The sequence below is a fragment of the Sminthopsis crassicaudata genome, chromosome 1 (genome assembly GCF_048593235.1).
Source record: "Sminthopsis crassicaudata isolate SCR6 chromosome 1, ASM4859323v1, whole genome shotgun sequence".
Taxonomy (NCBI): domain Eukaryota; kingdom Metazoa; phylum Chordata; class Mammalia; order Dasyuromorphia; family Dasyuridae; genus Sminthopsis; species Sminthopsis crassicaudata.
Window position 1 is genome coordinate 218,216,663 of NC_133617.1, and position 19,278 is coordinate 218,235,940.

At 32.2% G+C, this 19,278-nt stretch overlaps 1 protein-coding gene across 1 annotated transcript in view; it reads right to left on the minus strand.

Annotated features, from left to right (window-relative positions):
- Positions 1 to 2,897: 2,897 nt before the first annotated feature.
- Positions 2,898 to 19,278, minus strand: part of CEP192 (centrosomal protein 192) — a 164,431-nt gene continuing 148,050 nt past the window's right edge. The window contains exons 48-54 of the mRNA XM_074279226.1: positions 16,209 to 16,288; positions 15,451 to 15,546; positions 13,076 to 13,195; positions 12,087 to 12,202; positions 10,202 to 10,328; positions 9,538 to 9,596; positions 2,898 to 3,319 (exon numbers count right to left, since the gene is read on the minus strand). Of these exons, the coding sequence (XP_074135327.1) occupies positions 3,181 to 3,319; positions 9,538 to 9,596; positions 10,202 to 10,328; positions 12,087 to 12,202; positions 13,076 to 13,195; positions 15,451 to 15,546; positions 16,209 to 16,288 (737 nt within the window). The 3' untranslated portion in view covers positions 2,898 to 3,180. The remainder of the gene's footprint in view (positions 3,320 to 9,537; positions 9,597 to 10,201; positions 10,329 to 12,086; positions 12,203 to 13,075; positions 13,196 to 15,450; positions 15,547 to 16,208; positions 16,289 to 19,278) is intronic.

A 19,278-nucleotide genomic window follows, 5' to 3' on the forward strand; every position in this document is an offset into this window, starting at 1 on the left:
ATATTGGCCAGGAAGTAAGATGAAGGCCTTGATCTGGGGAAGATAACGTAAAATTCCAGGGTAAATTTAGGTCATAGTCCAAGTTTCTAGAGGGGAGAAGGTAGACATTAACATTAGGACAAAGATATAATTTACAGGTTGCTAACGAGAGGAATAGCTAAAACATACTGGATGACAGAGTTGGAATCCAATAAAATCTTGAGATTATAGCACTGGGCCAAAACTAAGAAAACATAATTTAATAGGGCTAAATGTAAAATCTTGTAGTTAAGTATTAGAAAATCAGCTTCACAAAAGATAGGAAAAGGTAGTTAGATAATAGTTCAGAAAAATTTCCAGCTATTAATGTTACGTGAAACTCAGTATTACTCCTTTCACAGACATTGGCATCTCAAGAGGAATAAAACAATATATCCTAAAAGTTTGGAGTTCATGCATCAGTCAGTTTTTCATAGGATCATAGATTTAGAGCTGGAATGGGCTTTAGATATAAGTCTGAACCCCTCATTTTATAGATGAAGAAAATTGAAATCCAGAGAAGGGAAGTGACTTTTCCACACTAGTATGGTTCCACTTGAACTCAAGGGCTCTAATACCAGAAGCAATATTCTTTTTTTGGGGGGGATCTCCAAAAATCACATTATATAGATAGCTCTCCTTGCATCAATTATTCCATAGCCAGTTTTTGGACCACAATGATGTTGAATAGAGAGTTGGCATTGGGGCCAAGAAGCGAAGGGTTCAAGCTCTGCCTCTCACATACATCAATCATTTGATCTGGATAAGACCCTTTACCTTACATTAATTATCTAAGACTACAAGTTACAGGAGTGTTGAAAAATCTAAAGAGAGTATCTTCATTAGAGTTCCCTATATTAAATCATATTGTGTACTGTCTCCTCCAATAGATTGTACCCTTTTGGCATCCCCATTCTTTCATTTTTCAATCTTTCCCCTCCTACAGTCTCCTCATTTTCTACTGCCTACAATAATATACTCGTGTCTTTTATCCTAAAAAAACCAAAAAACAACAAAAAAAAAACTTCACTTGATTCTTCTATCTTTCCATATCTTCTCTGCCCTTTGTAAACTATTATTTAATAAAAAAAAAAAAAAAAAAAAAAAGCCATCCATAACAAGTGCCTCCACTTTTCTCCCCTTTGACTTTCTTCTTAACTTCTTACAATCTGGCTTCCAATTTTTTTCTCAAATAGCTCTTGTCAAAGTTACTAATAATTTCTTAGCTGCCAAATTGGAAGGACATTTTCCTTGACCTGTATAGTCTTTCATACTGTTGAACATTCTATCTCTCCTTATACTCTCTTCTCTTTAGGATTTCAAAACACTCTCCCGATGCTTCTCCTACATTATTTCCTGCTGGGTTCTCTTCCTGATCATCTCCTCTAACTATAGGTATCCCACAAACTTTCTGTTGTAGGCCTTTTCTTCTCCCTGCATACTCACTCAGTGACTCATCAGCTCCTATATGTTTAATTAACACTTTCATGCTGATGACTGTCTAATCTACTTGTCTTGCCCCAATCTCTCAGCTGAACTCCAATTTCACATATTCAGTTGCCTTTTAGACACCTTGAATTTGGATATCTGGTAGACATTTTAAACTCAGTATGTCCAAAACACAATTATCTTTCCCCAAAAACTTTTCCCCCAATTCCTACCTTCCCAATTAGTAAACATCTTCCTATTTCCCAGGCTCAAAAATTAGGAATCATCCTGGATTCTTCCTCACCATCCCAATTCTAACTGCTGATCTCCCTAGAAGCTTTCTTCAACTTCACTTAATTCCAGTGAATACTGTAATTAAGCACATAACTTGCTTGCAAATTTTATTTGCATGTGGTCTCCATTAGAATGTAAGCTTCTAGGTGCAGGGGCTGTCTTTTGCCCTTCTGTATCCCTAGCACTTAACACAGTACCTGGCACATAGAAGATGCTTAATGGATTTTTTTTTAGATTCACACAATTTATTCTGTATAGACTATATCTAATGTTGTATTCCCTCTTAGGACTATCTCACTTTTGTCTTGCATAGTGCCTGGCTTAATAGATGTTTAATAAATGCTTGTTGATGGACTTCCAAACTGCATGTTAGAAAGGTCAAAAATTGACACTCTAGAAAGTTGGTTTATTGTGCAGAAACCACATTGTCTAAAATTACACCTAAGATATACTCAACATGCCATCAAAGGATGGAAGAGATGGAAGGCCCAAATTATTATTTTCCATTGGAAAACCTTTAGTTTATGTTCTGAAAAGGTTATGTAGCTCAGCAATTTCAGGTTTGTGCTAAAAAGTTCTTCATAAATGATGTCAATAGGCTGTGTCCTTAAAGATTGTGTTCCAGTTAGGGTGAGGTTGCAACTATCATAGCACCTTTCCTTCACCAAACTCCACACTTCTCCCATATATATCTGTGCCAATACCATGTACCTTTAATCTTCTCATTTCAGTGCCCTCCCATCATACCTTCTGGTTCTAGTTAACAAATCATTCTCCAGATGTGCCCTCTCTTGCAAAATAATTTCATACACTTTTTGTATTTATTTTTCTATGTACATAGATTCCTTCCCATTAGACACATAAGTCCCCTGTTGGTAAGGATAGTTTGTTTTTGTATCTCCTGGGCCTAGCAAAGTAGCACCTACTACATGCTTAATAAATAGTGACTGGAAGGAATTGAAAAAGAATAGCTTTGGAAAGTTACTCTCTTTTACTAATAACACTATGCATAAAAAATAAATAAAGATTCCTCTACAGGAGGCATGTGATAGGGAAAAGGGAAATTTGTACTAAAAAGCAAGAAACAAAGGTTCAGGAACTTAAGAGAACTAAAGGGTAATACATAGCAACACAGGAATTGGACTTTGCAGCCAAACTCAATAGAAAATTGTTTACTTCTGAATATAATGCATTAAAATAAATACAATCTTTATTGGCAAATCATAATCAATGTAAAAATAGAATATTTTCCTCCTTTGTAAAAATTTGTAATAATGTAAGAGAAACATGATATATCAGTAGTCTTCAATATTATGATAAAAACAAAATTGTTATACATAGCTCAATTTATGATACAAAACATTTACAAAAGTATTATTTTGGCATAGAAAAAAAAGGAAGCTACCATAACAATTTATTTTACACAAACAGTTTTTCCAGTTAAACTTTTTCAAGAGCTTCACCAACCAGTCGAATACCAATACTTTTGCCTTCATCTGTTTGAACCACTAAGAGACTTTCAAATTTTCCTGTTGACTTTGGTTTGAATTGGACTGGCATGTTGACATAATGCTGAGCTCTGTACCAGACAAAAGGAAATATTAGTATAATAGTAATAGCATGAATCATCCACTAGATTTTTCAAAATACCATTAGGGCTACAGTAATAACTTAAGGAAAATATGTTTTCTTTAATGCCATTATTCCATATCTCACTGATTGTTTTGATAATTTACCACTATTGCACTATCAAACAAATAAGTGAAATACTAAGACAGTATATGGGCTGAACAGTAAGAAACTCTAAGAAAATATTTATTTCTGGAATGAGGTTTTGACATTCTGGGCTCCTGAATAAGTTAGAAAAATGGGTTTACCTAATAGCACATAGAGGTAGATATTATATTTTAAAAATTAAATAGTGATCTGCCAGAAGTCATTCTAAAAAGATGTTATAACCTCTTGTTAACATGAATTTAACAAACTGCAGTATCCTGTGAATGTGAAAAGATGAATGAACTAGGAATTAGAATACCCATCTTATTCCTAGCTCTGCCACCAAATCATGTGACTTCTTTGGGACTCAATTTACTCATTTGTAAAATAAAAGGCAGCTCTAAGGTACATTTTGGCTCTTAAGTTCTTATGGTTGTATTGATTTATCTAAACCATTTTTGTTTGTTTTTTCCTGAGGCTGGGGTTAAGTGACTTGCCCAGGGTCACAAAGCTAGGAAGTATTAAGTGTCTGAGGCCACATTTGAATTCAGGTCCTCCTGAATTCATGGCTGGTGCTCTATCTACTTGCACCATCTAGTTGCCCCATATCTAAACCTTTCTTAAACAAAAATTTTCAAGATATATACCATCTTGAAGAAATTATTTCAGCACATATGCAGCTACATTAGAAGCCATATAACATTCATAAAATTAAAAGGTACAATTAAAATTACCTCTGCACAAAATAATACTCCAACTAAGGCCTAGTCCTATTTTATTGTTTGGAACCAACTGGATTTTCTTATGAGTTTTTCTGATTTGTCTTATACACACAAACACACACATATAAAAAAAGTCTGGCATGATAAGTCAGAAAAACTCTAGTTTGCGTTGGTTGTATCCATCAGAGGGACTATAAATCTGTCCTTAAAGGATTAGCCTAGTTCAGAAAAGTTTAACACCCAAAAGTTGGTGATCAGAGAAATTATTATTTCTGATTACAGTATCTGTTATTTTAACTATGACTTTAACTATGTTTTCTTTGCCTTAAACTTCCCTCCCTGAAAAATTCTCATTTTTAGATTATGCTAAGAGAGATTGAACTAAATTTGTTGAATTGACTCCATTCTATCTTTGTACTGTCATGAAGTCCTTGCTCTCCTTGGCTTTATATTCTACTAGTTTCTCTTCTCTGGACTAGATTTTAAAGTTCAGTGATCACAAATGTGAAAAATTCTACCACAGCTTTTTTTTTTTTAAATGAGAATAATTTGTTATATTTCTAAAATTCATTAAAAATAATTAGCACTTTAATGGCCTTAAAAACACATTCCTGGAGCAGCTAGTTGGTGTAATAGAGCACCAGCCCTTAAGTTAGGAGGACCTGAGTCTTAAAAAACCCTTGCCATTACAAATACAATTAAAGAACTAATAAAAACTGTAATGATGCTTATAATAAGCTTGAGATTTAGAATTATGAAAAAAACTTTTAAGAATGCAATCTATAAATGATAAAAAATAAAATCATGATATTGATAAAAAGCCTTCAGATGCAAATTTTCTATCAATGTAATAAACAAAATATTATATTGTGCTATTATCAGAAAGTGAATTTTTTTTATATACCAGAGAAAAAGGGCAGAATAATGTGTATTAGAAGACAGTTTATAAAAACCTCAACCACTAATGACTAGTTTCAGTCAGTATTAAACAATTATGTTGACAGGGAATCTGCTTCAAAATCTCGGAAAATAGTTTTTTTTTTTTTTTTTTAAACTACTCATAAAATCTCAACAATGTAATAATTAGCCTAAAGATATATTTTTTTTGTAACTTCACTCTAAAACTGCTTTCCAAAAAAGACAAGTTTGGAATGAAGGTATACTGTAATGGTACAATCCCAATTGTTTTTCTTTTTTTGATAAATATGAAGCTGTAGCTCTAAACTGTTTAAAAAAGGGAAAAGAAATGAGAAAGAAAAAAAAAAGAACAACAACAAAAAAAGGTGAAAATACTATGTTGTGATCCACATATTTCCGATTAATAGATTCAATATTTTTCTCATGTAAGTTAACATTTATGCTTCTTTTTCTAAAATTATATTTTCAAATTTCTGACAAATTAATCACTGTGGATTAGAAATTATCTTTGCTCATTTTAATGATTACTTATATCTAAGATATTAAGTTTTAATCTAACATTTGTCAATTATTTGTTCCAATTTGTTTTTTAAAATTAGCTTGTCCTTAATAATAATCTCTTATGTTTTAATAGGAAAAAAGTCATCTCTCCTTAAAAATTGAAATGAACAAACTATTCTATTTTTGGTAGTTGGGAAAAATTTTAATGTCTATTTATCCAGAAGATACTCAATGAGATATGTAGTATGATATTGGTATAAATTCTTTTTCACTAGATTAATAGGCAATGTTCCCATATATGTATGTCGACTAATGAATTTTATCCCAATTTTTACTTTTTGTAGTTTTATCAATCTTTTGTTAATATATATGGTACCTCTATATTGTCTAGTACTTAGTACTAGCTATTTATAAATACGGAAAGAAATAGAAAGAGGAAGGTGGTTACAACAGAAGGAAGTATAACAATTTCAAAGTATCATAAGGGTTTTTAAATATTTTTCTTTTTTATTATAAATATCAACAAACAGGAACATTTCAATATTATATAAAGGAGAGTATATGATTAATAGTTATGTGGTGTTTTTAAAAGCACATATTTTTAGCAAGGTAGAAACACAATTGCTCTACATGGCAGTGAGGTTTCTTCTGCTCTCCTCTTGAGTATTTTAAAACATTTTGTTGATACTCTTTTCCTTCTTTTCTACATCACTATCACTCTCCACTAACTTTGTCACATCACCCAAAAGTTGTACATCACAAGATTTAGAATGGAAAAGATCTTAAAAGTTCACACAGTTCAACCCCTTCATTTTACATAAGAGAAAACAGATCCAGAATGGTCAAGTGACTTGCCTAAAGTCAGTCAGTTAACAAGTGATAGATCCTAGATTTAAATGTAGGTACTTTGACTATATGGAGTACTCTTTTTCATAAAATAACAGAACTTAGAATACAGATCATAAAATTAGATTTTTTTTCACAAGAGCTTTGCCTACTCAAATTTAAGCTAAACAAAATCAAAACTATTAAAACTGGCAGAGAATAGATATGTTTTTTGGTTCCTTTTTGTTTTTTTTAGGGAGGGTTTAGGAAACTAATTCTCTCAATCATGTAAGTTACCACCTTCTTTGCAACTTATTTTAAGAGAGTTGCCTAGATTGCAGAGAGGATGACTTGCCGAGGGTCTCAGTGGCAGAGGAAGAACTTGAACCCAAGCCTCTCTGATTCTATTCTAACATATTGCTAATACGCTATTCTATCTTTTTCTGATGCTGTTGCCAAATTTAATTAAAGACACTTGCAACAGTATATATTTATGTTACTATAGTATGAATTACTTGAAAGGCAGTATTTTTTGAGAGCCAATCCTGATCAGAACCTTTTATCAGCAAATGTTGGAAGGGATGTAAAAACTAGGACTTTAATATACAGTTGTGGAACTGTTGAAGAGCAATCTAGATTATACCCAATTATATATCCATTGATAGGTACAGAACTTGCCCCAGCAATATCACTATTATCTATTTTCCCAAGATGATCAAGAGAAAAGGGAAAAAAAATTTTGTTTTAATATATTTATGGGATTCTCTTTGTAGTGGCAAAGAACTGGAAATTGAGGGGAAGACTATCAAGTGAGAAATGGCTAAACAAGCATGATTGTAAGGAATACTGACCTGTAAAAAATGATGAGGTGACTGATTTTAGAAAAACATGGAAAGACTTCCATGAAATAAAGAAAAGTAAAGTGAACAGAACCAAAAAAATGGTGTATACAGTAATGGCCATACTATTTGAAAGGAAAAAAACCTTATAAATATGTGTAGTTAGACAAAACTAAATTCCATATTACCCTTGACATAAAAAGGGAATGTGTGTGAATTTACAAACCCTTATACACACAGATACATAGACATCTCATTCTGCACTCGGGAGTGTTTCACTTCACTATCATAAAGGAGATAGCATGTTTCCTCATTAATTCTCTGGAACTATGTTTTGTCATTACATTGATCAGAGTTCCTAAATATTTCAAAATTATTTGTCTTTACAAATGTTGTCATTATACAACTTCTTTCCTTGTACTATTTCCCTTTTTTGCATAAGTTCAAATGAGTCTTCCTAGATTTCCCTGAAACAATCTACTTTTACCATTATTACAGAATAGCATTCGATCACATTTATACAGCACAAGTTGTTCAGCCATTCCCCAATTAAAAATGCCCTCTTAGATTCCCATTCTTTGCCACTTCAAAAGGAGCTGTAAACATTTTTGTTCATTTTTATTATCTGTTTTGCCTAGGATTTATCTTTCCTTTAGTATGCAACTCCCTCTAATTTTCCCTCTCCCTATTTCTTTGCAAAGTGTATTTATCCACCCAACTCTTTGTGTATGTACTGATCCCTACTTTGACCAGCTCAGATGAGAGTGATATTCAAATATCAGCTTTACTTTCTTTTCCTTATAAGTACAGACGTATAGATCAGGAATGCTGAAAAGTCCTCTATTTCATTAAAAATAAATTCTCCCCATCCCCACAGGATTATACTCAGTTTTGGTGAGTTATTCTTGGCCATAAGTCTATGTACTTTCCTTTTAGAATATCATATTGTAAGCTCTCTATATTTATCTACAATACACAGCTTTTTATTTCAAAATACATGCAAACATAGTTTTCAATATTTATTCTTGTAAAACTTGTGTTCCAAATTTTTTTCTCTCCCTTCCCTCATCTCCTACCCCCTAGGAAAGTAATCCAATATATGTGCAATTTAGCTTAAAATTTATTAATTTATCTTTATATGTGCATATATATATATTTCCACATTTATCATGCTGCACAAGAAAAATCAGATTAAAAAGGGAAAAGAAATGAGAAAGAAAAAAAAGAACAAAAACAAAAACAAAAAAAAGGTGAAAATACTATGTTGTGATCCACATTTAGTCCCCACAGTCCTCTCCCAGGGTACAGATAGCTTTCTCTATCACAACTCTATTGGAAGTGGTCTGAATCACCTCATTGTTAAAAAGAGTCAAGTCTATAAGAAATGATCATCATATAACCTTGTTATTGCTGTATATACTGTTCTCTTGGTTCTATTCACTTCATTGAGCATCAAAGACTTGAATTTTTTTGGCTGCTTGCATTAATTTTTCTTTGATCTGGAATCTTTGCATTCTAGCTATAATGTTCTTTAGAATATTATATTTTTGGTCTTTTTCTTACTTCACAACATGACTAATATAGAATATGTTTTTTACATGATTACATATAAAATTTAACTTAAACCAAAATTTTTAACATTTTGGAAAGAAGGAAGGGAGAGATAGAGGGAAAAAATTTTGGCATAGAACTTTCCAATAAAATTCTGGAGGGAATTCTTTTTAATCTATTTAATCACAATTAAAATCTTTTACAATCCAAAATATTTATTATATGGCTAAAACTGAATTAAGAGCTTAAAAATCTAATGTATGTGGAATCTAACATAAATTTCAGCACACCTTATTTCCAAGAAAGTTGAAATAAAATAAAAGCATGTAAATGAACAGTATTATTATTACTATCATTTTTGGGGGGGAGGGGGGGAGCTAAGGCAATTGGGGTAAAGTGACTTGGCCAGGATGACAAAGCTAAGAAGTATTAAGTGTCTGAGTTCAGATATTTTTTAATCCTTTGGGGGAAATCAAAATATTTATTTTACATAGTAATTCTGAATATCTAGAAAATACTGGACCTTGTTGTGTCTACAACTGTGATGCCCTATTCTCACCTAGTCTGAGATAAATCTGTACAAATAACATAACTAGCAGATTTTGATGTTGAAAAGATCAAGTGATAGTGACAGACAAAATTACAAAGCCTTATAGCAATGTCTAGAACTAGAATATTTGTATAAAAAAGCTCTCAAACAAATTTTCTGTTTATATTTAACTCACCTCAAAGAATATTTTGAAAGCTTGATGGAAAAAGGCTCTCTGGGACTTAAAAACTTCAACTGGAATTTAATAAAAAAGCAACATACAAATTATTTAATAATACTCTACTATATTTTAAATAAAACATGCATTAACTAAAATTTTATTTCAGTAAGATTTAGATACAATAATATGGAATAAAGACAAATAGCACTGAAGACCACTTTGTTTTTATAAGAAAATTCTATGAACTTCTACAAGAATTTACTACAATTCAGACAGATCAATTACTTTACACAGAAAAACATGGCAACTAGCAAAAAAAAAAAAAAAGTAATTAGGGGAAAAAAAAAAGATAAAAATAAAAAATAAAAAAATTTTGCGTGTGTGTGTGTGTGTGTGTGTGTGTGTGTGTGTGTGTGTGTGTGTACACAGTTACTTTCAGTTTTCAAATAAAATACCAGGGTCTTCCCGTGGATATTTAATATTTTTTCAAGCAAAGAAATCTCTCAAAATACATTTTTTTGGCTTTAAGTATAAAGCTTAGAAACTTAAATATGTATCTTTCATTTATCTATACAGCTTTCATTTATCTATACAGCTAGATAGGCATACAAAATAATAATCATGAAAACACGTTCATATATTAAACTTCCCAAATTTTACAGGAAGATGTTAAACTTACCAAGTGAGTAGAGAAAGAATTATTCCGTAAATTGACTTTTACAGTTCTTGTTTCTCCAACTCTAGCTGGAAGAAATATGTATATATCTTGTGGAGCATAAACGCCTCGCTGAGCCAAATCAACATGCCTGATTTAGAAAATGGGTATTAAGTTACCTATTTAAAATTACTAGGAATTTAAATTCAAATTATATCTTTAAAAAGTTAATTTTAATTATTTCCTTTATAAGAAGTTACAAATGGCTTCCAGCAGGAGCACTAAACTTTAGCAAATGATAATCTACAGTCAAATAAGTACTAGCAAGGTTCACTAACTCTCATACTATATATTTATATATATTTCTCCTCTCTTTCAAATAAACTTATGATTTTTGCCTTTGTGTTCTCTTTCTTCTCTGTGTTTAACACACTGCCTAGCATATAGGAAATAATGTTTCTCAAGAAGGGGGCCATCGGCTTCATAAGGCTGCCAAACACAAGAAGTGTGAAAAATCCTTGGAGTAAAGAATAGTGTAGAGCTCAAAAGATTTAACATTAAATGAAATTGGGAAGGAAGGAAAGCTGATTTAGTGAAAGGATAACAGTGGAAGGTCAAAATGTGAATGATTTACACAATTGAGGGCATAAAGTATAGGGAAATATGGGATGATAAAATAAGAAATGATTGAATAGCTTGATTTCCTTTTCATTTAATTAATTGTAGTAGCTTTAAACATTGTTTTTCTAGATGTTTATGCCATACTGTATCAGCTTATATAATCTTGCCCTGTGTCTCTGGATGACTTAAAGACATTACTTTTCTTACTGTAGAAGGTTTATAAGCTCTTTTATCATGTTTTGGTGACTGGTCTGCATCAATTACACTTGCTTAAGAAACAGTATATAAGAGCTGAAGTTATTATTTACCTATTTTCGATTTTTCAGAATTGAAAGATTAATTAGGTCACCCTCCTCAAACTACTATATGTTGGATCTCATCATCTTTATTCTTTCTCCCCATGTGGTACAGATTTTGATCTCTGCTTTAATGATAGTCAAACTGCATGGTGAAAGGTGAGTGTAAAATGACTGCTTCTTTAGAAGCAGCGGTTTCATATTTGTTAAAGTGAGTCAAAGTCAATTACTATGACTTTGTTTATCACTATGTCTATTGCTTTTCTATTTGTTTTTCTAAAGAAATTAATATTTTGGAACAGTCAGTAAGTCTTTGCTTATTTCTTGTTTCTATTTCTTATTTCTATTTGCTCATTTTTAAATTATGAATTGTACTTTCCAAAACATTTAATGCCAACCTCCTGTGTTCATATTTACATTAAAATAATTGAATATCAGTATTTATATTGATAAAATCTTCCAAATAACTCAAGTTCTTCACAAAATTTCTCAACAACTTTATCTTCTGCAACAAAGGATAGCATGTAGTTGCAACTATTTTCAAGACTAGCTATTTTCAACAAAAAAGAAATGAATGGGCTTATACTAAATTGAACAAGTGATTAATAAACCAGCCATTCCTTATTAATCAACATATTACCTTAATTCTCTCCAAGCACTAATGTACCATACTTTATCTTGTCTAAGTGTCTGACTTACAACGAGGGAATTAGACATCAGCTCTGGGACCATGTCTCATACTTCCTTGTTCTCCACAATGCTGACCATAGTACCAATCTCTAGTAAATCATTCTAAGTATTTTGACAAATGATAATAAAGAATATTTTTTTCATTTGTTAACAGTGCTCTGTTTGAACATAATAATTAGGCTTGTTGACATTAACCTGCTTAAAAAAATATGCCATCGTTAAAAATTGTATAGGTCAAATTGGTGTTTTCTATGCACATATATCTTTGAAAATATAGAAGCATACCATAAGCAAGCACGTACCGAGTTGTAGGAATACAAGCCTCAGAGCCAGCTCGTCTTCTAGGCCTAGCTAGATTATCTGTTTTTACAAGAGCATCTGTGGAAATTCTTTCAAATCCATTCTCTGGACTGACACTCTGATAGAAAAAAAGATATAAAGAGGAAAGAAAAATATTCTTGGTCATGTGAGGATAATGAACCTATTAGGCAGTTATTTCTTAATGCATTTTATAAAGCATTCTTTCTAATTTGATCTCACAGCAACACCATGCTATATAAGGTAGTGGTTATCTACATTTTACCAATGAGGAATCTGAGGCTCTGGAACGTTAAATGACTCATTCAAAATCATACAAATAATTAGTGGCAGAGCCCAGGTTTCCAGATGCTTCATCCATCTTTCTTACTTCTATATCAAAGCTTTTAAAAAGAAGCAAAAGATGTAAACTCTCTACAAATCAAATGTGGTACTTATGGATTTATCACTTGCCATAGTTAAATACATTACAATAATAAAGTCATTCATTACCCTTTAACTTTACTTATGAGTTTTACACATCTTAATAATACATTTAATCCTTCTACTATATATATAGTAGTATATGTGTGTGTATGTATATATATATATATATATATTATATATATATATATATATGTGTGTGTGTGTGTGTGTGTGTGTGTATATATATGTGTGTGTGTATATATATGTAATATATATATATATATGTAATATATATACATAGTATATATACATCGGTATATATATGACACTGCCAATTTCCATCAGCAGATATAGTTGATATGAACAGCAATTAAGAAAATTGGCTAGAAGAAAAGCATTACTTTTCCAACCTCTCCTTAGCAAATGGAACACAAGGATAATTTTCACTAACACCATCTAAAAGCATAATTTTCATTTTAAAAAGTTACTTTAATTATAGGATCAAATTACAATACATGGCACACAATAAGCATTTAATCATTTTTTTTCTTTCATTCATAATACTCACTAATCCAGATAGCTGAAATCTCAATGTATGTTTCATGTGAGATGCTGCACTAGGATAACACTCAACATCCCAAAATTGAGCATAATTCCCTCTATCTCTCGGTAAAAAAGTGATAGCAACCTATAAAATAAACATAAAAGCTTTGGGTGATATTTTATCTGCTGTTATTCCTAAACATTGATACTTATCTTTTTCTTTTGGGGTACCAATAAGAAGTCTTCACACAACAAGAAATGGATCAAGAAATGCTTAAAAGTTGGTTGCATTTGTCACTTCTTAGGGGGAAAAAAAGCTTGTTCAATTCTATTTCAAGCAGACTAATTCGAATCAGGATCTAAAATACTTTATATAAATCAACAATTCCAAAAGTACATTGTTGGGTGTGGGTTGGGGGTGGCTCTCAAATTACACTACAGCTGTTGTGTAGGAGAGCTAAACGAGGAAGCAGGCTCAAGAAGGTTTAGTAGATTAAACCATAGAAATATAATCAAGATTGTGAATATATTCTTTTCATTGTTCTTCTTATGCAATCCTCTACTGGTCAAAAGACAGAACTAAAATTTAGGATACACTTATAAGATATAAGATTTTTAAATATGTGTATGACATTAAATGCCTTTAAAATATCTTTAAAATGAATTTTGTTATTGACATGATTACTCTGTCAATAAAGGTGCTAACAAGTTTTAAGAATACCTTATCTGTCCATATTTTCAGTATGTGATTCCTGGCAAAAAATCCATCACAGTACTGTAGGAACTGAACTACATCCAGACTGACATTTATCAAACATTAAGCCAGATTATGTAATAAATGGCATTTTAATGGTTCATAGTTTCTCCCTGAAAAGGCAAATGTAAGAACTGGCACAATATTTTTCATCATGTACTCCAGTTTTAAGAAACAATTGGACTATGCAGCCATTTCACTTTACTAAACTCACTATGGATATAAGCAAAAAAAACTCATTCTGAAGGACAGAGTAGCTAAATTCTACAAAGACTAACAAAAATTTTCCAAAGCCACCACACACATTAATATTCAGTAACAACAATGTAAAAGTGGGCATAGGAAGAGAGCAATGTTGGAAAATAGTATCAAGGAAGTAAAGAGAACAAAGATATATAGACAGTATGGAAAATTCCTATCTGTACATCATGAACTTTTTCTTTAAGAAAGTTCATGAGGGATTAGAAAGTAATAATGCACAAAAAAATGAGGCTACTCATATTTTAAGAGAGAAGTTGTGATGTTATTTAGAATCACTGACCCAAACCAGAGGCTGGTTGAAGTAAAGGTCAAATTAAACACTAAATAAGAATAATGAGGCAAAATAAAAATTTAGAATACAAGCACATTTGCAAAACACAAATGAGGAGGAGATGATGTAAGATCATAGACAGTTACCCACAAAATAGTGAAAAATAGTTGGTGAAAGTTTAGCTAAACCAGATTACCCAGAAAAATTTTGTAGATAAAACTGATGAGAAAATAGATAGAATGCTGCTGGATGTGGATAGAAATCTAGTCTCAAACGCTTTCACTAGCTATTTGACATGAAGGAAGGAAGGAAGGAAGAAAATAGTACCAATTTCTATAATTTTATAATTGTTCACATCTACCAAAGACTGTATCTAGCTGATAAAACACTGAATCAAATATCACAACCTTGAAAGACATAAAAATCATAATCCACAGAGCAGTAATAGAAAAATATGACATATATTACTAATGACAAGTTGAATGTATAACAGCATGAAAGATATATCAGAGAAAAACATGTAAATAGAAAAGGACAGGTCTCTTGAAAGGAGAGACAGCTGATAAATAGAACAGCTGCTAGACTGGTACCCTCTCAAAATAGTAAATGAAAAAGTCCTCTAGGGTGTTAAATAGGTCTTCTATGGAAAATTTAAAGGAAAAACATGGAAAAGAATCTTACAGAACAAATAGTTATCACAGATGCAGAACCGTGAGTATTTTTCAAGTTATTGGGCATCATTTATTGTGGAGTTCAAAATAAAAATGTGTCCTTCTCTATAGACAGATGATGAAACTAACTTGTTAGCAATACATACACTATGAATTGTTTTCCTTTACTTAGTTCTTAAATAGTCTATTCATTTGTTAAACACAGAACATCAGCATCTTCAAGGTATAGACCACCTCTTCCTTTTCTACATTTATCATTAGCTCAGCAGTTGGGATACAGTAGTTGGTTAATAAATATCCACTGACTTAACTAAGAGTGGGCCAGGGGTTAGGTAGTATATGCCTTATGATTATGGGAAAAATAGTCATTTGTGTGAAGTTAACTGTCCATATAGGATCAAGCTTAATAAAGATGAATTCTTTAACAATGTGACTGACCTCACCTTTTGTTTTCCATGACCTACTAATGTACCAGAAATACGGGAACATCTGAAAGCTGTATAAGTAGCTCTAAAGATATCTCCACTTTCATCAACATCCTACAGAAAGGAAAAATAAAAATTATATAAGAACAAAGATGAATTCCACACTAAAATTAGCACTTCACACCTGAATAGCATCTTACTATTTCACAAAGTATATTCATCAAGTGATTTAATCTTCATAGTCCTCCCATATGGCAGAAATGGAAATCTTAGAAATAATAAAATAATAATGCATATAAAGCTTAGTAAGTAGTGAGAGTGACTGGAATCTAAATCTTCAGGCTTCCAGTCCAGTGTTCTTTCTTTCTTTCTTTCTTTCTTTTTTTTTTGCTGAGGCAACTGGGGTTAAGTGACTTGCCTAGGGTCACACAGCTAGGAAGTGTTAAGTGTCTGAGGACAGATTTGAACTCAGATCCTCCTAACTTCAGGGCCAGTGCTCTACTGCTCTACCCACTGGGCTACATAGCTGTCCCCTGTTTTCTTACTATTACATATGATTACCTTCTTCCAAATTTCTAAATGAGGAAGCAAAAAAGAGAACCCACTGATATCAAATGACAGAATAAATAAAGTTAGTATGCTGATGATATTTGAGCATGTGCTAGGATCAATTTAAAATACAAAAAAAAAAAAAAATAATAATAATAATAATAATAAATTTTCTGGCAAAAAAGTAAGAGTAAATAAATTATATATTTTAGATTACTGTTACTAACCTTGACATAAGGTGGAGCAAAAGATGATAAATTCCACTTTACTTCTTCATCACCATGATTTTCAAGTTCTAGATAATTTTCTAGAAGGAAAACATAAATCCTTAAGTCAAATCTAACTCACACAAGTTACCCAGAAAGGTAAATAGGAGGGAGGGATTTTAAATGACATTTCATTTCTGATTTCTTCTAAGATAACAACTTTCCTCCTGAGACCTCAAGCAGCATTCTTATTTTACAGTTCTCTGATATATTATTTATCAGAAAACACTGTTTAATAGTTATAATGACGGGTTTCCCAAAGAAACTATAAAACTCCTTTAGAGACTATCTTCTCTCATTTAACTTTTTTCCCCCAGTTTTTATTTGGAATTATTCTTTATTTTAATCACTTCACATCTCATCCAGCCTCTATTGGTCCCTACCTTATTTGGTTCCCCTTTCCTTCCACTAATTTGTACAGACTGTTTCTAATGGCCTGAGGACACTATCTCTTCACTACCAGATGCTAAAATTTTTTCCTCTTCTTTTAACTATGGCATATCATCCATGACAGTCTTTTCTGGTCTCCCTAAGATGTGTTCTTTATTGTTGTCACACTTTACTGATACTGGATGGATTTGTGTACGTGTCTTTGTGGGTAAACTTATCCACAGCTGAGACATTGTTAATGCTAATCAATCACTTGAACAAGATCATTTAAGCTTGTGCAGGGAGCCAGACACTGGGATGAACATTGGAAATTAAAAAGAAAATAAAACAGCAGTCCCTGACCTCAAGAAACTCACTTTCCAACGATAAGAGTCAGCATAATTAGATAAATAGTAGATAGATAATATCAATAAGGAATGGCCAAGAAGCCTGGGGTGTGGAGCGAGGGAGTTAATCTCAGTGAGACAGGTCCTAGTATAGAGGGAGTAGCAAGATGGTAAAAAATGGGTCTTGTTAAAGGTAGGATTTAAGCTGAAACTTGGGGGAAATCAATAAAACTAAGAGGCAGAGTTGAGGAGGGATCAGTACATTCCAAGCCTGGGCAATGAGTGCCCAGCACAGGGCAAGTGCTTAAGGAATGTTCCCAGGAAATGAGCATGGGCACTGGCTGGCCTGGCAGAAGGCAGGGCTGGACTTGCTCATGGCTCTAAAGGCTTCAGAAGAGATAGAGCAGAGCAGGCAGAGTATGATGAGCTTAACTTCTCTCTAGCAAGGGCCACCAGGAAGCAGGAGATAAAATTGGATTGGCTGGTTATCTCCCCTCTTTTCTGCAAACTGCCCTATCTTGGTTCCAGCTTTGGGAGTTTGTGCCAGGTCAGGGAGAGGAGCACATTTGAGCCTAGGAAAGGGGAGAAGGGAGTTGAGTGGGGATAGGGAGTGGAAGGTCTTCATTTAAACTTTTTAATCTCAGCATCTATCAAGAAACTGTGAACACAGGCCTAAATGTTATTTTTTTATATTCTATTTAATTCCAGAAAAGTCTTTTTTTGAAAGTACTATTTATTAGGTCTCTTTACTATAGTTACATTTGTACTTATGTAGTTTTTCTTGCAGCATCAATAAAAAATGTGGATATACAGTATTTCCTTTATATGTATATAGACATATACATTATTAATATAGTAATTCTCTCAAATTTTGTAAAAATAGAGGAAATAAAGGAAAAAAGCCTGAACTGAAAAGGTTTGGCAAGGATTTCAATTTTTTAAATTAAAAAAAAAATGTTGTATGATGATATTGATTTTATTTCCTATCTTTAAACATTTTATAATATCTAGGCACAATAAAATAGGATTTTTGACATTCCTCTTCATCACAAACTTACCTTTCAACTCCAGGTATAAGTCTTTTGTTGTAATTGCAATACCAAACAAAGAATAATTACTGTGGTGCAGAATTCTTAACCTTTCTAGTTACCAGAGCCCCTGGGGCAGCCTGGTGAAGCCTAAGGACCCCTTTTCAGAATTATGTTTTAAAATGTTCATGATAAAATTTGCAAATTTAAAAAGAGAAAAAATACATCAAAATCATTATAATTTCCCCCCCTGAAAGTTTACAGACATCAGCTTAAGAATCTCAGCACAGCCAAGACCTATTTCCTGTTTCTTACATGTGAGGCCTCAATTCTTTCATTATGAACAGATATAACAGTGACAGTATAATCATTAGCATTCTGGTAGAAGTGAAGGGGGAGGGGAGAAGGGAATAAACCAAATACATCATATTTTCATATTTGTTCAATAGGATGTTTCAAATAATTCAACTAAATAAAACTATTTCTCCACACTTTTTCCCTCCTTGTCATTCAACCCTACCCCTACCCTAGAAAAATATGATACCAAGACCTTTAAGTAAAATATGAATTATTTGGGTAAGTGATCCCAGCTCTGTGAGTTTTTGTTTTTGTTTTTTTCTGATTTGATTATTCATTACATTTGTTACAACATTTCAGCAAGTTACATGATTTTAAGTGCAGCTATGACCAATATAATAGTGTCCCATAAGCATGGTTTTATTCCATTATCATCACAAACCAACTCCACAATAACAGCATGAAATACTGCATCATTTGACTAAATGCCATAACATGCCAAATGCATTTTATGTGATAAGACAAAGAATGCTTAATCTGTTTTCTGTCTACTGATCATACATAATGGCATATTTCTATTATTTTCTTGGACTGATACATGGTGTTTAATAGTGTTTAAAAAAATGTACTTCTGTATTTTAAAAGTTTAACTTCTGTATTTTAAGTCCATTTATATAGAATGTTTAACATTACCATGAAAAATATTGCAGCAGCAGCAACACCACAGGATTTATATATAGCTATACTTTATACCAGGCATTGTGCCAAGCATTTTACAATCACTATCTCTTTTTCTTTTCACAACAACCCTGGGAAGGCATTATTATCCCCATTTTACAGATGAGGAAAAGAGATTAAGCAACTTGTGCAAGCTCACAGCTAGAACATCTATGAGGCTAGATTTGTAACTCAAGTCTTCCTGACTCCAGGCCCACATCTACTGAGCCACCTAGATCATAGTCTATTCTTTTGTTTATTTATTTTTTGATC